Source organism: Musa acuminata, chromosome BXJ2-10, assembly GCF_036884655.1.
Source record: "Musa acuminata AAA Group cultivar baxijiao chromosome BXJ2-10, Cavendish_Baxijiao_AAA, whole genome shotgun sequence".
Taxonomy (NCBI): domain Eukaryota; kingdom Viridiplantae; phylum Streptophyta; class Magnoliopsida; order Zingiberales; family Musaceae; genus Musa; species Musa acuminata.
The window spans coordinates 27,299,492-27,317,770 of record NC_088347.1 but is presented as its reverse complement, the minus strand read 5'-3'; the positions used below and the strand labels follow the sequence as shown (position 1 = coordinate 27,317,770).

Here is an 18,279-nt window from a genome sequence, read left to right as displayed (position 1 = left end):
GCTCGGACCCACATTTTACTCGTCATCCAATCGAATCAGAAGGAAGGTTTCCGGGCGAGTACAAATCAGTAGGTAGCAAAAGTTTTTAACCGAGAGCATGCGTAACTCTCACATCGTCGACGCGGCTCTACCACCTGCAAACGTATCGGTGGAGACATGGACCCCAGGTATCATCCCTCATAAACATCAATCAAAAGGATGGTATGTTTCGAGTAGCAGACAGCAGGTAGATAAAGTTTCTGGGTGAACATAACGGCGGAGACAACAACAGGGCACATCCGTCAACTCGACTTCGGTAGTGATGGCAGCAATGTGAAATGAACCAACGGCCAGCCTCATTGATTGCCGCCGCCAAATTGATGGTCCAGTGCGCCGCCGCCGCCGCCGCCATGGCGAGCTTCGCGTGCTTCATCATCACAGTGAGCCTGTAAATTCGCCATCGAAGCCTTCTATTTCCCCTTGTAATCTTTGCCCGTAATCCACTCTCTCTTTCCCAAGCCCTCACTGTCGCGGTAGTCCTTAAGTTCCCGATCTCTCGATGTCAAGATGAGCGCCTTTTGCTGGAGCCGCTTGTAATGCTTCGGGTTTCTTCCTTAACAGCAGCCGCATAGCATCATCTCTGCCGATTGTGATGGAAAAGGTGAGCGTCTGTTCCAGGATTTCCTTTTTTTTTTATAGTGGATGTACTATTTCTCCCAAAACCTCCTTTTTTTTCTAGAGATGAAACTTGATGATGTAATTGAATATTGGAGTGATGATGAGTACGATGTCATTGAAGTTTGATTGTTCTCATGTTCTACTGTTTACTATATAAAGAAGAAAATGAATCACACAGTTCTAGTCAACTGTATTAAATTTCTGATTGATGAACAATGAATGCCTTGTGGAGTAGACATACAATTTCATCCTTTTTCCAGGGAAACAAGAACAGACAGGAAAAGCTAACCAAATTTGGAACAGAGACGAGAAAAGCAGAGAGCATTGGCTGTGTCGATGGTTTGCAGCTTCATGAGTTTGATACGGTTTCAGAGCACCATATTTGTCTACTCGGCATCGATTGCAATGGCCTTCTTGGTCTTCTTGTCGTCAAGATAGTGGTGGTAAATGTAAGAAACAAAGCCCCAGATCGCGATCAGCATGGCTATAATCTTCACTCCCTCCATCTTATCATGGAAGAACACCACAGCAAATATGGGCACCAGCGGCAGAGCCAGGGTGCTCACCGCGTTGGAGAAGAGAGAGGACACCACAAACACCAAGCCCACCACCCCAACGGAGGACACCTGCCACGCCACCGCCGTCCAAACCAGCGTCATCAGGTAGGACACCTTCCCCTTCCCGTACACCTCCATCTCCCCATGCAGCCCCGACGACTCCCCGCTGGCGAACAGCCCGACCACGGAGGCGATGGTCGCCACGAACGACGTGCATATCTGTATCCACAGAACCACCGAGAAGATCTCCGTCTTGAGGACCTTTTGGAAGGCGAGTTGCAACAGGCAGAGGATGAGCGAGTACGTCGCGGACGCGCCAAGCGTCAGCACGAACCCCAGCGGGTACTTCCCCTTGGGGACGTTGGCGGAGTCCTCGGAATCGGATTGGGCTCCCAAGAGGGCCGCGGAGAAGGTCAGGAGCACGACGGAGTTGAGGATCGGGGAGGTGAACTTCTGGGAGTTTATGAAGTAGGCGAAGACCACGTTGAAAGCCAGCTGAGTAGCGCAGACGAGCGAGTAGGTTGACACAGGCAGGTACAGGAGGCCGTAGGAGTACATCAGGTTGTCTCCTGCAATGATGAGACCCAAGCAGATGCATATGACGGCAACCTTGACGATGGAGGGCCGGGCGACGGTGGCGGTGGAAGCAGGCGGAGAGGGGTAGAGGAGTAAAGGAATGAAGAGAACCGGGAAGCCGGCGGATTGAACGACGGTGGCCATCCATTTGCTGTTGCCACCTTCGTTGTAGTAGAGCCTTCCCAGCAGCACGCCCACGGTTTGGCCGGCGAGGAGGAACAAGATGTTGAGGGCCACCATGAGCCACCATCGCCAGTGTCTGAGCTTCGAAGGTGGTGGTGGTGTCTCATTACTGGGAATCGAGTCTTTTGTTGGTCCTGCTGATCCTTGATCTCCTTCCACTGATGAAGGCAGAACAAGTAGCATCAGATACATCGATCATCGAACACATTTCATAAAGATTATGCAGGGAACCATCTTTAACTCATTCAACCGTGGAAGAGACGACTCCTGATAACCTCAGGGTATCCGAATTTCTTCGTACGGTTAAAGCTTATCTCGAGCCACAGAGACTCGTCCGAAGGTGCCTCATACATATCCGAGATCCACCTTCGATTCATCTTCTAACATCTTATCCTCCATCTAAAACAGTTCAAAAATTGCACGCGAAAGAGAGAGAGAGAGAGAGAGAGAGAGAGAGAGAGAGAGAGCTGACCTCTGACGTGAAGCTGAACATCTCCAGTGTCACCCATTGATCAGCGAGGAAGGTAAGGGAATGAGAGAGAGAGAGAGAGAGAGAGAGAGAGAGAGAGAGATGCTAGTTGACGCCTGTGATATTTGAGATCATACTTACGGCCAAGGGAGAAAGGAAGTCAGTGGAGGAGGATAAGAAGAAGAAGAAATGGGCATGCTGCAGTCATTTGGACTTTCCCGTCATGTGTGGCAATGTTTTCTTCACGGAGCTTTCGCATAGTCCTCAGATATTAAAGCGAAGTAGGAGAACACAAGGAACGAGAGACGGGCGAGCGGCTACGACTGCTGCTCTCAGTTGGACCTTCTCATCTGCATAGATATCTTCTTCTTCCCGTAGCTTTCGCACAGTCTCCGGCAGTTTGACTAAGCACAGGTTCTCTCGCTCAGGGAGGGTGCATTAGGTGGGTCCCTTTTGCTTCTGACCAATCATCCTAAAGGGTACCTGAGGCGGGTCCCCTCATAAGTATACTGTTCATCCTCGACCAAACTATGGTGCCATACGAAAGGGATGGCCACGTGGTTGGCGATGTGCTGAATTCATGCGAATCCGACCCGAATTTAATTTCTAAGCATTAAATACTCCTCACACGTTTAATAAAAAAAATATAGAAGAATAAGTAATAAAAAATTATACTGAATAGGGTAATTATAAAAAAAATGTTTAATTTATTCCATCCAAATTCAATAAAAAAGATATAAAATAAAATAATAAAAATGTGACCCATTGTGATCTTAGTTAGTGGGCATCGATGAGAGGTAGTCGTTAGTAAGTCAACAGACAACGTCACATAAAGTTATGGTCTCGAAGCATCACAAGCAACTTCGATTAATATTTCTAATTCACTTTCTCAAAAGTCCACCATTGATATTGTATGAGGAAGACAGCAAAAGAGCATGAAGATTTAAAGAAATTAGTCACTAGTGTAGTGATTTTAACTATTGGATCACCGCCTATCTCGCATATAGGAAGAAGCTTTCTGTTGATGTTTTTGGAGTCGAGCTGAATGAAGAATACAGAGAGAGTAAAACTAGAAGATACGATGAGTATGATGATGGGAAAAAAAGAAGAAGAAGAAGAAGGCACATTTATGTTAAACCGTAGAAAGTGAGAGATGAAAAGGTCACTGAGTCATTACATCATGATGTTACTTCAATGGCGATGGCTTCACCACCTTTATGGAATGTTTCTTCAGTCCAGCGGTCCACCAATATCACTAAAGCATCTGCAGAATTTTATTTGATTCTTGCAGCAAGACTTAGAGATTACTGGTGGATAAGCCACTGACATATTGTCTCATAGATTTGATATTGTATTATAACTGGAACATTTAACGGTTTGACGCATGTCTTGGCGGTTGAATAATGTCCGATTACTCTACATAATTATCTCATAAATTAATCTTTCATCTTAATTCCATAGTGATAAGTGATCATTTGATCGATTGACTATTTGTGTGACCTGTAGGCTCAGAAGGAATTATCCACTTTGGACGATGGGTATGCCCACACGATTTTGTCCTTTCCGAGTATGAGAATCAAGAGTTCGTCAAATCTTCTCATGGCCCAAAGCGAATAATTTATTACGAGTCTAGTTGTAACATCGAACAGGTCGCACTATAGCATTGCAAACTGTTCGAACATATATTTTTAAAAACAAAAACACACAAAATTAAGATAAAATAGGTTATTATATCTATGTAGAAAAATGACAAATGATTCATTGAACGAAGTTGTTGTGAGCGTGCAATAACCATTCATGGCACTACTAACTGCACCAATGACAAATAATACCTTATCAAATAGTTACCAATTTCACCATATGAGTATACTAACCTACATTAGTGTCTCTTGAATTCTCGATTTCATCAACTTAAACATGAAAAAACGTTTGTTGGATAAGCCCAAGGTGTATTTTTTATATCAAATTCCTCTTTTTTCTTGACATTGGACATGCAATCGACTGCAACACTAAGATCTAGATTCGATCTGTCACTTTGGCAAAATGTTTTCATGGGTCCGACAGTTGCTGTCGGCCTGGTAATGCTTGCTGACAACAGTAACCAGAAGCAGTTGCCTTCTTTTGTTTTCACTCTACACAATAATGGAAGAGAGAGGTATCTCAGTTTTGGAATATTACACAACGCAGAGAGGTGATTTACGAGAGAGAGAGAGAGAGAGAGAGAGAGAGACTGCAGAGCTCTTTTGGTAGATGGAGTCAATCATGTGTGTAAAGTCTGGATTAGTACAAAGAGGCTTCTAAGCAAAGAATCTGTTCATATAAGAAAAGACAGAGATGTATTTCGTTGCTGTCTCAATCAACACGATAAAAAATAAATGATGCTTGATGGAACTCGAGTGAGTGTCTTGTTGATTTCTGCATCATATATAGAGATTTCAGGAGGTACAAAATGTCTTTGTCAAAGAGGAAACTTCAACGGAGGGAGGCTTCAGCATCAAATCTATCTGCTTCAGCATCAGCAAAGATAACTTCTGAAGCCACAACTGAAGGCCGTGAGAGAAACTTTGTGCAGCACTCTAGCAAAAGACAGTAGAATTAGGGCCACTAATGTCACAAGATGCAACTCCAATTGCTACCACTAAACATTCTTCAGTGTATGTTTACCTGTTTGGATATGGCTGTGCCACATTCTACTTCAGTTTAGTGTATCCCCATTTAACAAGTTATCTGCAAGTTAAGGAACTCAGATTACAATGATGAACTTTTGATTACATCACATACAGTCACAGTTTCATATCCAATATCCAAACCAAAAATGTACTTTCAACTCAGTTACTGCAGTCATGGATGCATTGAACAAGTTGCTTGTGTGACTGAATAAAACTTCACCAATTTACATGGACTAACTCAGTGTGTTACATCAAGTGTGACAAATAATTGTATAGCTAACTTGAAACTTTGGATATTCCAAACTGAAAGTTGTTCACTTTTCGCATAAAAGAATTTGATAAAGATACGGAAACAATATATTCGTCTGAATAAGTCGTGAAACTCGAATAGAAAGGTACCTATTTGAGTATCACATAATCTGATCGAACATATGGAACAGAATTACTTATTAAAGAAAATTGGAGGCTAGCTTTAATATACCACTCACGTTGTAAATCTTTAGTTGTTATTGAACAAGGACCTAAGAGCTAACTCATAAGCAGAGAAGATGGCTCCATTGACAACAAAGGCCCGGGTAACAGCGGTTCCCAGTCCACGGAACAGCACAGCAACACCCTCTTCCTCTACACTCTTGCGAATGCAATCGACAATTCCGAGGTATTTTGGAGGCAGCTGACCGGCCTGAGGCTTCGATTGTGCCTGGAGTCTGGATTTCACCACATCTAGCGGGTAGCAACAGATCCAACTAGCTACTCCTGCCAATCCTCCAGCAATGAGCATTGTTCCGAGACTTTCTTGGCCAGTCTTACGGCAACCTGGGTGAAGCTGCTCTCGTGCGTACTCATAAGTCCAGAAGTAAACTCCATGTGCAGGTGCATCTCGAAGGACAGTGATCGACAGGCCTCGGTATAAACCCCGGATCCCTTCTTTCTTTTTGATCTCCTTGGCCATGCTAACTGGTCCTAGTCGACCGTGTTGACGACCCTTATTGCCAATCATCTGTAGTTGAAGCCTTATTTTCACAAGCTCAACCGGGCTTAATATCAAACTTTGCAAGGCACCTGTTCCAAATCCGCTTAATGCAACACTTCCATACGAAGGAGGTTCATTCATATTCTTGGAATCAAAAGCTCGAGATAAGACTGCATACACCTGAAAGACCATGGCATTCTGCACAAAGAATAAAAAAGAAGTATAACACACAAGATAGAGCTTCCTAATTGCTAACTGTTCTTGTCTGCTAAAACAGAACTGACATACATTAATATCAAGATTTACCATAGAAATTCTTTAATATGTTACAACTAAGCATGATTCAGTACACATTTTATAGGTAAAATCAACAGTTCTGAGATCCTAATGATGCAACTTCTTTCCAGAGAAATGTGCTAGAATAACTGTTAAATGTCTGATCTAAGATGGCATTCCTATTTGCAGTTCCTATCAGCCTCAGGTTAGATTTGATAGTTGACCATATTTTAGTAGTTTAGATATGATTTGATTTGTACTTCAATTACTCAGGCATGAAGTTCTCTGATTTGACATTATCGAGTTTCTCTTTCTTTAAGGAACTTATTTTCACCTATCATGAATTGTCATGTCCTAGATTATTATGAAAGAAGATTTGAATTTGATCATGGCCTAATGTGTTGTTACCCTTTCCTCCTATAACTCTTTCTTCTTCCCTGATTCTTCACCATGCTTACCTTGCTTTCTTTGGGATGCTATAAACAATTATCACATTCCTAATATGTGCAGAGACTCCAGGGCAGAAGAATACAACAAGAGCAAAATTTTGATGGAGGGTTCCATGATAAATCTGGAGTTGTGGTATCTGCATCTTTCTTCACGTTGAAACCGATTAGGAACTCACCGTGAGGATCAAATACATTTAACTTCAGACAAAGCTTCAAGTGAAGAATATTCACATAAAGCTTGGTGAAGATTCTGCAAATCCTAAAGGAGCAGAGAACGCAAAGCAACATATTCCACGAATCCTTTCCCTAGAAATGTTCGTTTATTCTTGATTCACAAAACGTTATATCGATCGAATCATCCATTGTTTCAGTCGTCTCCAACCTTTCTTCTTCCTCATCGATCGTAGCAAAGTAGTGTTAGGCCAAATTTCTTCTTGCTTGCGGGAAAGATAAGCAGATGAGGAAGCAGACCTGGAAGGTGACGGAGGCGAGGGGAGCGGCCATGCCGCGGTAGAGCGCGGCGGGGCCCTCGGACGCGAGGATGCTTCGGAGGAGGCCCAGGGCGGAGGGTGGGCGGCGAGGGCCGGCGGTGGAGGGAGCTGGCGGCTGCTGCAGGCGGATGCGGAGAGTGTCGAGGGGGTAGCCGGAGATGACGCCGGCCATGCCGCCGATCCCTCCCGCCACGAACTCCTTCCCCCAGCTGCTCGCCAAGAACTCCGGCCAAAACTCCATCTCCCCAGCATTCCACACCCCCACTCCCCTTTCTTTCCTCTTCCTTCCTCAAATAAATAAAGATCCGTTTTTTATACTGCCCAATCTCCTAAACAAGAAGGGTTGTCAAAACTGGAAGCTCTCTCTCGTTTGTACTCGTTTATAGAACAGATGAGGAAAGCACAGGGATCGAGGACCATATGAGGCCAGGCACGCAGAAGCGAAGGGTGGAGGCGGCTGAAGTCATGATCTCTCTCTCTCTCTCTCTCTCTCTCTCTCTCTCTCTCTCGTTTGTACTCGTTTATAGAACAGAGGAGGAGAGCAGAGGGATCGAGGAGCATATGAGGCCAGGCACGCAGAGGGGAAGGGTGGAGGCAGCCGAAGCCATGAACGAGGAAGAGCAAAGCGAGATGCGCGCAGGAAATGGCCAAAGTCCGAGCGCAGGGGCGCTCCTGAGAGCGGCGGACTGGTGCGGTGAAACCAACCACGCCTCTCCCGTGTCTGCACGTGTGATATCAGTGGTGGAAGAAAATGGTCGCTGCCCTCCTTTGTCGATATCCTCAGCTGCCGCAAGCGATAAGGGAGGAGTTGTCGTAGTAAAATAGGGAGTTATCAGAGTGAGTCGGATACGTGGACGTCGGACTGCATAAGCGGCGTGTAAGAACAGGAAGACGGGGCGGAGGACGACCCGATCACGGGAGCGGCGGACATGGAGGAGATCGGGACGCCGACCGGGTCACACCATCAACCCACGATGGGCCGGAGATCACTGCAACATGCAACACGTGCTCCTCTCTTACATTAGAATCCCAAAAAGATCTATCATAAACAACAATAAGATTCACGGAATATATTATGGATGATGGAAATGGTGGCTTTATGCAACATTCTCTTGAGCGAAAAAAGTTGTATACAAAAGATTCGATTCTTATCCAAAAAATTTACAGGACAGTGCCTAACTTTTGGTCATTCAAGAGAGCTCATGAGAACCCCACTCCATGGGCTTCAACCATCACATGAAGGTCCATGGGGCCTACCTAAGGTTTGATGTGGGCCACCACCATTCTTTCCCTTGCCTGAATGAACTGTGCTCTGACACTGGTGTGTGTACCTTTCATACTACTCTGTTATCATATTTTCTACAACTATTTTCATGTATATGTCTCTAAATTTAATATTAATCTGACACAATTTTGATATGTCTACAAAAAGTATAGGCTTTCTATAAGAAAATTTAATGAAAACAATCTTATTTTGTACTCTGACCTTCTTAAAATGATGATTGATGCTGCAATGCCCAACATGGCTCACCAAAACTGTCTTTTCATTTACTTAATTAAGACAGTTGTTCATACAGAATCATCCGAAAGCTTTACTTCTAAATCTGGTTTCAAGCATCATAACGTTTGCATATTATGATGATCAAATCAACATGGGAAGCAGAAAATTCCAGGTAATCTAATTGAACAATGAATTTGTTCATGATTTCTTCCTCTTTATTTCTGGATTTTATCCTTTTTAGTCTTCATCTTATACCAGAATAGAATGGAGATTGTGACATTGAGATTTTACAGGATATGTATCTCCCAAAGAACACAGTGTTTGACATCTCAACAGTTACTTTTTTTTTTCTTCTTTCTATTGAGGGAAACTGATGACAATTAGATCAGTGGATTATGGAATCAATGCTTCCAGTGATATGTTTGGGCTTTTTGGTCTTTTTAATTCAGGCCACAATTGATTGTGAAAGCTGTGTTTGATTGCTCTGGAGGAATAGTGTTCATAAATGTGAAAGATCTGCCAGTTTATTCTGGAAGAAGACAAGCTTGTGTCGATTATATTCTGATGGTTTTACTTTAATTTTCACTACAGTAATATTCTTTCTTGTAAATGCCATGATGGAATGATACAGCCATCAGCAAGAATATATATGTAAATGAAAAGGGGAGAGATGTTGTAGATCATAGCCTACCAGTGTTGGTTTGAACCTCAATCTCTCTCTTCTCCATTCTCGATCGGCAGGTGGTCTGCAATTTGGGTGGATGAATGGCTGGTCCTACACCATCACATCCAGATGAAGTCACTGATGGAATATGCATCCATCAGACCACTTTTTGTGAGAAAGTGGTGTACATATTAATATTCCACCATGTTTCTGATATGACTGCTCAACTCAGCTTGATCAAGTTAACCTCAGCTGTTTCCTAAATGTTCTTACTGCTGATTCAAGTCAGCAAAAACTAAGAACCAGTTTCAGGAGCTTCTGGTAAAAGTGACACTTTGTCTTGCTCATTTGATGAGCACTCTTTTTGTTGATGTCACCAAACACTGCAATAAGCCCTTTGCAAGTTGCAGAGATATTCTTCCACCATGCGTTAAGAATCAATAAGGGAGGAAAATATTCCCCCACTATGCATGGAAGCAGTAGCATCCTGCATTAATAATTCCATATTGATACTGTTGCCCTGCAGGAAGCTATTCTTAACCTGCAAAAAGCCTCCATTGTTGTCAAAACATCTGAGGGTTTTACTCTGTACTTGGAACAGTGACAAACTTTGATCTTTAAGTCTGATCAGTTCTGCAACTTACAAGATGAAAGACCTTTTTTTTTATGTGGTAATTTTCTACAATATGTGTTTTATGATTTAATATACAAGAATGGGATTAAAAACATCTAAAAAGTCTTGAATTATTATTATTATTATTTTTAGAACTGACAAACTAGAAGAAAAAGAAGCATTTTGGAACTTCTCTGTCAAGTGGCTGCAATACCACTTGCTACTGGATGGTGAGAGTTCTCCACCAACTACATTAAAGTATTACTAAGGTTAGCTCAAATGCTCTCCTATTCTGCTTCCATCTTAGCATCAAACTTCAAATTAAATAGATTACCCACATCCTAATCCAACACAGTGACATGATCACTATGACCATTAGTACAAACCGCTTCATGCCAAGTTCCACCCTTTGATCATCTCCAGAAATGAATGACCCCATATAAACATCTTTTTATGCATTTTCTTCTTACAATATCCAAGATGATAAGTAGTATAAAACTCTAAAGGCATGTTGTAACAACTCGATCAATCCCACAAAACCCAAGAACAAATTATACATTAAAAAAATAAGATAAATATTTGTATAGAAGAAAGTCCCATCACCCATCAAAACCGAGACGCGTTCTCCTCCTCCCCCTAACACAACACGCGGCGTTTACGGCGTGTTCTGGGAGAGGAGAGAGCCGCCCTTGTCTTCTCTCTTGGGCAGTGCTCTCCGCTCCGCTCCGCTCCACATCGCTGCAGATCAAAGCTGGTCATGTTAGATAAAAGGCAAAGAGAACATATGCAGGAGGTAGCAGATGGCACGCAGTGCAGTGATGGTGTTCATGTTGCTGTCTACGGAGGCGATGTGCGAAGTAGCAGTTGAGAAAAGGCGTGGGTTTGACTTGGTCAGGTGGACGTGGGTGTGCGTGTTCGACATGTGTGAGAGGGGGAAGGAATCTAATTGAGGGGAACGAGGCGCCCCTGTGGATGCAGCTGTGCTGTATTATTGTCTCTGAACACTTTCGTGTCTTTTGGTGAGACGACCGCTTGTTGGAGACGACTTTTCCTTTTTATTATATATATATATAATATATATATGCTCTTCTTCTCTTTCTCACTCCTTTGACATTTCCCAAAAGTCAAGTTGGAAAATCTAAGAAAATAAAGAATTCCTTTTTCTTTCCTCCCTAGAAATCAACCCGGTTTTGGGTGGATTTGCTTTGACAAAACACAAGGGATCCAATGCTCGCCAGCACTCTGTCTCTCTGTCTGAAAACCGCTTTCGCCAGTTCCATGGTATAAATCCCAACTCCACTCTTCTGTGCTCTGTTCCTACTAGCAAAAGTCAGCGCGCCTCACATCCCCTTTCCCTTTTCCGAGCCGCTGTTGCCCTTCCCCCTTCCCTATTCGGTCAACGCCGTCGGTTGTACGCGGCACCGGAGAGGGTTATTTATAGGGGGGTTTGCTCCCGGGCCGTGCTTAAGGCACGATTTCCAGTTCTCGGCGGCGGCGATGGACGACGACAACTGGGATCTGAGCGCCGTTGTGCGGAGCTGCCGGCCGTCGGGGACGGCGGCGGCGGCGACGACGACGACGACGTCGGACACTTTCTCGTTGTTGCCTCCGCACTCGAGGCAGCTCCTGGCGGCGGAGGGAGGCAAAGGTGGCGCCTTTGTGCTTTTACCGGACGTAAACCAGAGGCGGACCAGCACCTTGGGGGCGGAAGAGCTATACAACTCCTCGTTCCTCAAAGGCTGGCCACCTCGTTCCACCACAACCACCTCCCCGCTGGCCGCCGTGGGCGGGTCACTTCAACCCCCACCGTGCCGGAGAGCAGACCGGCCTCTCTCCCGAACCCACCGGTCCAGGCGAAGGTAAGCATGCCGCCCATTTCCTACTCTTACCCTCGAGATGAAGGAGGAGAGACCTTTGATCTAAGAATTGGATCTTTGATGGGATTTCAGGAAGAGCCAACAGAAGAAGGTGGTGCGCCACGTCCCGGCCGACGGCCTCTCCTCCGATACGTGGGCCTGGCGGAAGTACGGGCAGAAACCCATAAAAGGTTCGCCTTACCCTCGGTAATCAAGCTACCCTTCGTCTTCCCGTGTTTCTCGTCTTGCTTCGACATCGAAGCTCAAAGAAAGAGGCTGACTTTGAGGTCCGAAACAGGGGTTACTACAAGTGTAGCAGCTCTAAAGCGTGCCTCGCGCGGAAGCAGGTGGAGCGGAGCCGGACAGACCCGGGGATCTACATCATCACCTACACCGGCGAGCACAACCACCCCATGCCCACCCATCGCAGCGCCCTCGCCGGGAGCACACGCCACAAGTTTCCAAGTCCTCCCTGCGCCGCCGCTGCCCCGGGGGATGGCGGCGAGCGCCCCTCCACCGCCGACCCCGAAGCCAGTCCCCTGTCCGCGACCACCGCAGCTGGGCTGTCCCCCGCCACCCCGGTCACTGCCTCCATGGACGACGAGCCTTTCCGCAGCCGACCAAAGAAAGGGGAAGACGGCGTGGACGAGGAGGAAGAGGTGGAAGACGAAGATGACGAGGGCCTGCTCCTGGTGGAGGACATGGAGATGATGGGCGAGGACGACTTGCTGTTCGTGAGATCAGAGGAGAGCGGCCCCGCCTCGGCGACGACGGCGGAGATGGGGGCGTTCTTCGACGGCGACGCAGGCTTCGAGGACCACTTGCTTCCTCTGCCATGGCTGTCTAATTGCAACAGCAACAGCAACAGCAGCAGCAGCAGCAGCCACGGCTGCTACAGATGACGTCTTCTCCATCTCCACCTCTCTCAAGAGCCTCAGCGATGGCAAAAGTCCACAATTTTGTCATCTGTTCCGCTGCTTCTGCTGCTGCCATTAATGTGCAATATGCTTTCATTTTTTTACGCTCGCTCTATTTCTTCGTCTCATGTTGTGTCTTGTGCAGTATGCATATGTAATGTATAAAGGAAGACCCTTTTGTTATCTTCTTCGGCTTCTCATCTGTTCTCATCTTACGACACCAAAATAAATGTCCACTGACATCTGTTGCCATGTCGCCAAAGGTCTCCTATCTGTATCTGCTCAAAGCAGATCATACTATCAATGTGTGTGCTAAAGAAGAGATCAACCAAAGAAGACTTGGATACAGAGGAAGAGAAGAAAAGGAGAAGGAAACACCACAAAGAAATCATCGTTCATAATGTACACAATTAATGTGTGGCTCACAACCAAAGGGGGGAGGAGAAGATACAGCTAAACAAGGGAGCAGCTGCACGACCACACAATACTTTGCAGGCCAATGAAATTAATAGCGATGACGTTGGAGTTGAAAATTTGCAATTTCGAATCAGATGGAGTGTCTAAATTCAAAGCTTATCCACCACTCGCATGCCATTTGACTTAGAATTCTTGGTCAACTCTTAACATTTTTACAGCTCTGAGAAAGACCACACGAGGCAGAAGGACTCGACCGTACGTTGAAAAGAACGGATATCTATCTATATCCGGTTAAAAAGAACTCAATCAAACGTTGAGGGTCAACGTATCAGTAAAGTCCTCAGTAGATGAACGTAACAAAAGGAATCAAGGTCGAGCATTTAAGTGTTGGCAACATAGGCCCAGTGGTTAGTTGCTGCCATTCAAGAGGAACTCAGTTGACCAGAAGGCGATTGATGAACTCAGTTGACCAATTAAATCAGACAATGGATAATAGAAAGTTGCAGCTAATGATAAAAAAGTTCAACAAAATCTGGAAAAATAGAAAAGAAATAAGAAGCAAATTGTGAAGTAACTGAACACATCTGAAGGAGTAAAACTTGAAAAGCAATCACAAAAAAAAGTAATGTGCCAAAAACTTGAGTCATCTGATATCAAGGTAACAATGTGTTTCATGATAGCTGGGTTGACTAGATTGCATGAACATGACAAATCAAAAGACTTGGTTTTGCAAAAATATTGACAAGAAAATGTTCGTCATCCGACTGAAGATAAACATTTACTAAGAATTGTTAGCCACAATTAACTTATGATACAAAACCATGACTAAGTATGATGAAGTGCTGCCCAAAAAGCTTGGGGAACATGAACTTGTTATAATGCTTTCGATAGCTTTAACAGCATTTAAATTTACAGGAAATAGACTTGCTTTGTATCATCAGCAAGATTGTCATGTAGATCACATTTCTTAAGCATGAATTAATATATCCTAAGAAATTATAGGATGGAGTAACAAGGAAGAATTTCATAATTTAGTCATATCAATCTACTAAACTATACTTGCAACCCATCATCAGCGTAAAAATCAATCTGCCAATGAACTAACCACTAGTATCAAGGAAGCACAAGTTTAATTATTTGTTTGAAATTTAAGCAAGAAACCTTCCAGAAGTGAGATAACCATTAAAACTTGATGTAGCATACACAAAATCTAGAGTTCAGCTGTTAGTGGACCAGTTCTTAACCTATGCTGACGTAGTCTCCAATATCCTCAGTGTACTTCATGACAATTAAGATAATAACTTAAGAATAATCCAGAAATAGTCAGCGGAATGAACATTTAAGAAAAGCTAGGCCTACAACTACATATCGTGAACAAAAAAATATAAAACATGATGACAAAAGACCGCAGGGAAAAAATATTTACGTTTATATAATGATCATCAACACGAAAAATTACAAAAAAATGGAAATAAACATTATATCTATCAAGAAAATAAACAAAAATGTTAATTGATTGCTTGTGTCCAAAAACTAGAATAAGATACTTCACCCTTTATTTTGAGAATGAAATATACTTTTGCCATAAACAATCACCATCATCAACATGGAGGGGCCAATAATTTGTTTTAAAACTTAAAAAACAATGTTCCGTAATTTATTGCTAAAGCATAAAGGGCGTACCCAGTGCACATGGCTTCTGCCAATGTAGGGACTGCGGAGGGTCAATGTATGCAGCCTTACTTTTAAATATTTAAATAGGCAGTTTCTGTAATTTACTGCTAAAGCAATAGCTGAAAAGAAGAAAAGCTGAATAAACCGGTATAGATAGGCCTGATTCCTGTATGCAAATTCAAACAAGTTAGCGCAGTTGCCATCTGATGGCTATCCAGCTGTTTCCTCATTTTTACCAGCAGCAGCAGCTGCTGAAGCTGCCTCATTCAAGCCCATCTTTTGCAGCTCATTTGAAAAACCATCAACATCAGCTTCACTTATTTTATATGGTGTATAAACTGCACTTGGAAATGAACGATTTTCTACTTCTTCTCTGTACTGTGAAAGAGCTTTGCTGATGACATCTCCCACATGTGCATATTGTTTACAGAACTTCGGAGTAACCTGTCAAAAAAAAAAAAAGATTATGCACACTCATGTAAGAACCCACAAGGAGGTAAAGAGAGAATCAAAATAAAAACCCAAATTACCTTAGCATGATGAGGATGCTGAAACATACCCAACAAATCATGGTAAACCAGCACCTGCACAACTTGAAACTCAGCTCACTTACTTTTTTTTAGTCATATGAAAGGCAAGTAATGAACAGTGATCTTATAAGCAAACACAAAAGGACAAGTTGCATATTTTGGAAAAGCCCAACAAGAATGCCAGTCAAGTCACCATGAAAAATTGCAAGAGAAAACAAAATCAGTATAACTTTGTGACACTATACTACTACAATGTTACAAGAACAAAATACAATTAACAAAAAACTAATCAACAATAAGCATTCAAATAACCAAGGATCAAAGCATAACATGTGGTGCCTATGCCAGTTGGTGACTAGCAATCTGGCACAAAGCCTATGGCAATAACTGCATGGGCCATATGGGTTGTGTCATCAGGTAACATATCAGTATAGCAATTGTAACATGTCCCTAGATTCTGTCACAGAGTGCCTAAAAGGTACATCTCATGTAACATACAGCGTACTACTGAATACCCAATCCACAAGGATAATAATATTTTGACATTATACTTGTCAAGAAATGTAGATCACAAACTATTTTATGCAGTAAAATAAATACATAAAAGGTGTAGATGGTTAGCAATAAAAATAATCTACAAAAACGTAACCACGTCAGTAAATAAATGAGAATAAACTATCCGGCAGTCTTGTCCCACAGCACCTGTCTCAGAAAGCATTCTGAGATTAAGCAAACAGCAGCGTAAATGGAACCATGATCTGCTCACAAACGAACTTTGTATATGAATCGGGTGAAGCTCAAACTTGCTCTCTTAGTCAACAGTGATCCTTGCTTATGATTAACCAAATGAAAGTATTCCTAACTCACTTGCAAGTTAATTTGCCTAATGTGCGTCGATTATCAAACTATTGATAAGATGCCAAGGATAGTCACCAGAACATGAACCCCAAGACATGCACTAAAATCTACTGCAAGGAATTTTTGAATAATGAACATTAACAAGTGAATTGCATTAAGAGCTACATCAAGTCCGTTGGCTGGCTGTGTATGATGATTCATGCTATACTTCCTTATTACCTGATCTCAAAATAGTAGTCCATATAATAGGACATCAAGTTTTGTACCAAGAACTTCTGTTAAATGGGCTGTCCTTGAAAGAGGAAAAAGCAAGAATTGAACAGAAAAAAGGAGAACTAAGGTGGTCAGCATGACCGATATGAAGGTCAAAACTAAATGGGGCCATTTAGAACAAACTTATAGAAATTGCAAGTTACCATATCTAAGTGGCTGAGAAAAAGAAAATTTATTCTTTTTCTTGAACTTTCCATGTGCTTGTTCATTAAGCTAATAATTTTATGCACTTTAACAGTCCAAGAATTCAGAGGAAAAATATAATCTAGGTAAATTCACGAACACCTCTTGTGGATGGATCTCTCTCACAAATAATTTTCAATTCTATAACATTTTCCTCTTCATTATAGCCCTGCAAGAAAGCAACATCAAAAAACTTGATAAACATTAAAAACTCCATTTTGGGCCAATAGACAATCTAACCTGGCCGCTACAGAAAGGTCCAGCACCAATGCCAATGGTGGGTATCTGCAGTGCAGCAGTCGCTGCTGCAGCAACTGGTGCAGGCACACACTCCAAAACAATTGAGAAGCAACCCGCCTCCTGCAAAGCAAGTGCCGTCTCCACGACCTGCATATAGCGAGATCTTATCATCGAACTACGCACCAAATAGAATCTGCAAAAGCAATTCACTGTGACAAAAGAAAGCACCTTGACAGCACTAGCAACTGTCTTCCCCTGCGGCCGGAACCCCCCAAGCACACTAATAGCCTGCGGAGTCAATCCAACATGCCCCATGACCGCGATGCCCGCCTCGACAATCGCCTTCGCTGCAGAGATCCTCGACGGTGCGCCGCCTTCCAGCTTGATCGCATCCATTCCCCCTTCCTTCAACATCCTCACAGCCGAGTTGACCGCCTGCCGTGCAGCATCCCCCGGCCCAAGAAACGATCAAAGGACTCGTATTTACGAATTCTTGCACTTGGGAAGAGAGAGGAGATGGACCTCGGAGGCGGAGGACTCGTAGGAGCCGAAAGGGAGGTCGCCGACGAGGAGGGGGCGGGAGGCGCCGCGGGCGACTGCGCGGCAGTGGGCGAGCATGTCGTCGAGGGAGATGGGGAGGGTGGTGTCATGGCCGTGGATGACCATGGCGGCGGAGTCGCCGACGAGGAGCACGTCGACGCCAGACGAGTCGACGTGGGCGGCGGAGGGGTAGTCGTAGGCGGTGACGACGGTGATGGGCTCGCCGCGGCGGTGCTTCTGGCGGAGATGGGTGAGCGTGACCCGGCGACCCGGGGATTGGGGCTTCGGCCCGCCGTACACCGTGCTCTCCGGTACGTTGCTCATCAGTCGCCTCGCCAGTAGCCGCAGCATCTCCCCTTCTGTTTCTTCCTTCCTCGGCTTCCCGTCCCTTGCTATTCTCCTCAAGGCCTCTGCTCCCACGTGCCACCCGACAAGGATGGATAGGGGAGATTCTGGGGATCAGATAGACGAGGACCCCTCGATGGGACTCGGTGCCGCTGTTCTGTGAGTTTGGGAATGTACAAGACAACAACGACAAAATCCAATCTATAAGCAATGTAGACCTAATTATTGTCGATAGCAAAGATTTTGATTCGAGTTCGTTCTCCTTTTCACTCCTTAACCTTTTGCCTTTAATCTTCCTTAGCCTTTACTTTTCTTGAAGATATTGACTCGTTCTTTAATAATAATACATATATATTCTAGAAAGTTGA

The 18,279-nt window shown here is 44.0% G+C and overlaps 4 protein-coding genes across 5 annotated transcripts; 1 reads left to right on the top strand and 3 right to left on the bottom strand.

Annotated features, from left to right (window-relative positions):
* Positions 1–823: 823 nt before the first annotated feature.
* Positions 824–2,755, bottom strand: LOC104000811 (probable purine permease 11). The gene is made up of 2 exons (XM_009422947.3): positions 2,446–2,755; positions 824–2,131 (listed from the first exon to the last, which is right to left on the bottom strand). The coding sequence occupies exons 1-2, from the start codon at positions 2,480–2,482 to the stop codon at positions 1,044–1,046; spliced, it is 1,125 nt and encodes a 374-aa protein (XP_009421222.2). The 5' UTR covers positions 2,483–2,755; the 3' UTR covers positions 824–1,043.
* Positions 2,756–4,839: 2,084 nt separating this feature from the next.
* On the bottom strand, positions 4,840–8,270 carry LOC135586473 (mitochondrial arginine transporter BAC2-like). Of its 2 annotated transcripts, XR_010491809.1 has the most exons (4): positions 7,281–8,270; positions 5,600–6,282; positions 5,107–5,169; positions 4,840–5,018 (listed from the first exon to the last, which is right to left on the bottom strand). XR_010491809.1 is itself a non-coding variant. In XM_065128897.1 (2 exons), the coding sequence occupies exons 1-2, from the start codon at positions 7,539–7,541 to the stop codon at positions 5,611–5,613; spliced, it is 933 nt and encodes a 310-aa protein (XP_064984969.1). In that variant the 5' UTR covers positions 7,542–8,268; the 3' UTR covers positions 5,532–5,610. The 2 variants fall into 2 exon arrangements, 1 of the variants encoding a protein (XP_064984969.1); XM_065128897.1 differs by lacking the exons at positions 4,840–5,018; positions 5,107–5,169 and having other exon boundaries at positions 5,532–6,282; positions 7,281–8,268.
* A 3,160-nt stretch (positions 8,271–11,430) lies between these two features.
* Positions 11,431–13,103, top strand: LOC104000813 (WRKY transcription factor 22). The gene is made up of 3 exons (XM_009422949.3): positions 11,431–11,937; positions 12,028–12,141; positions 12,233–13,103. The coding sequence occupies exons 1-3, from the start codon at positions 11,576–11,578 to the stop codon at positions 12,834–12,836; spliced, it is 1,080 nt and encodes a 359-aa protein (XP_009421224.2). The 5' UTR covers positions 11,431–11,575; the 3' UTR covers positions 12,837–13,103.
* A 1,763-nt stretch (positions 13,104–14,866) lies between these two features.
* Positions 14,867–18,074, bottom strand: LOC104000814 (3-methyl-2-oxobutanoate hydroxymethyltransferase 1, mitochondrial). Its single transcript, XM_009422950.3, has 5 exons — positions 17,549–18,074; positions 17,255–17,461; positions 17,027–17,173; positions 15,473–15,526; positions 14,867–15,386 (listed from the first exon to the last, which is right to left on the bottom strand). The coding sequence occupies exons 1-5, from the start codon at positions 17,915–17,917 to the stop codon at positions 15,153–15,155; spliced, it is 1,011 nt and encodes a 336-aa protein (XP_009421225.2). The 5' UTR covers positions 17,918–18,074; the 3' UTR covers positions 14,867–15,152.
* Between the last annotated feature and the right edge of the window lie 205 nt (positions 18,075–18,279).

Coding starts and splice junctions, on each gene's coding strand:
- LOC104000811 (XM_009422947.3), bottom strand. CDS start 2,482: ATGGGTGACACTGGAGATGTTCAGCTTCACGTCAGAG. Junction 2,132..2,445: donor TGTTCAGCTTCACGTCAGAG/GTCAGCTCTCTC, acceptor TGCCTTCATCAG/TGGAAGGAGATCAAGGATCA.
- LOC135586473 (XM_065128897.1), bottom strand. CDS start 7,541: ATGGAGTTTTGGCCGGAGTTCTTGGCGAGCAGCTGGGGGAAGGAGTTC. Junction 6,283..7,280: donor TCGCCTCCGTCACCTTCCAG/GTCTGCTTCCTC, acceptor TTCTTTGTGCAG/AATGCCATGGTCTTTCAGGT.
- LOC104000814 (XM_009422950.3), bottom strand. CDS start 17,917: ATGCTGCGGCTACTGGCGAGGCGACTGATGAGCAACGTACCGGAGAGC. Junction 17,462..17,548: donor ACGAGTCCTCCGCCTCCGAG/GTCCATCTCCTC, acceptor GCTGCACGGCAG/GCGGTCAACTCGGCTGTGAG. Junction 15,387..15,472: donor AGCATCCTCATCATGCTAAG/GTAATTTGGGTT, acceptor TTTTTTTGACAG/GTTACTCCGAAGTTCTGTAA.
- LOC104000813 (XM_009422949.3), top strand. CDS start 11,576: ATGGACGACGACAACTGGGATCTGAGCGCCGTTGTGCGGAGCTGCCGG. Junction 11,938..12,027: donor ACCCACCGGTCCAGGCGAAG/GTAAGCATGCCG, acceptor ATGGGATTTCAG/GAAGAGCCAACAGAAGAAGG. Junction 12,142..12,232: donor AAAGGTTCGCCTTACCCTCG/GTAATCAAGCTA, acceptor GGTCCGAAACAG/GGGTTACTACAAGTGTAGCA.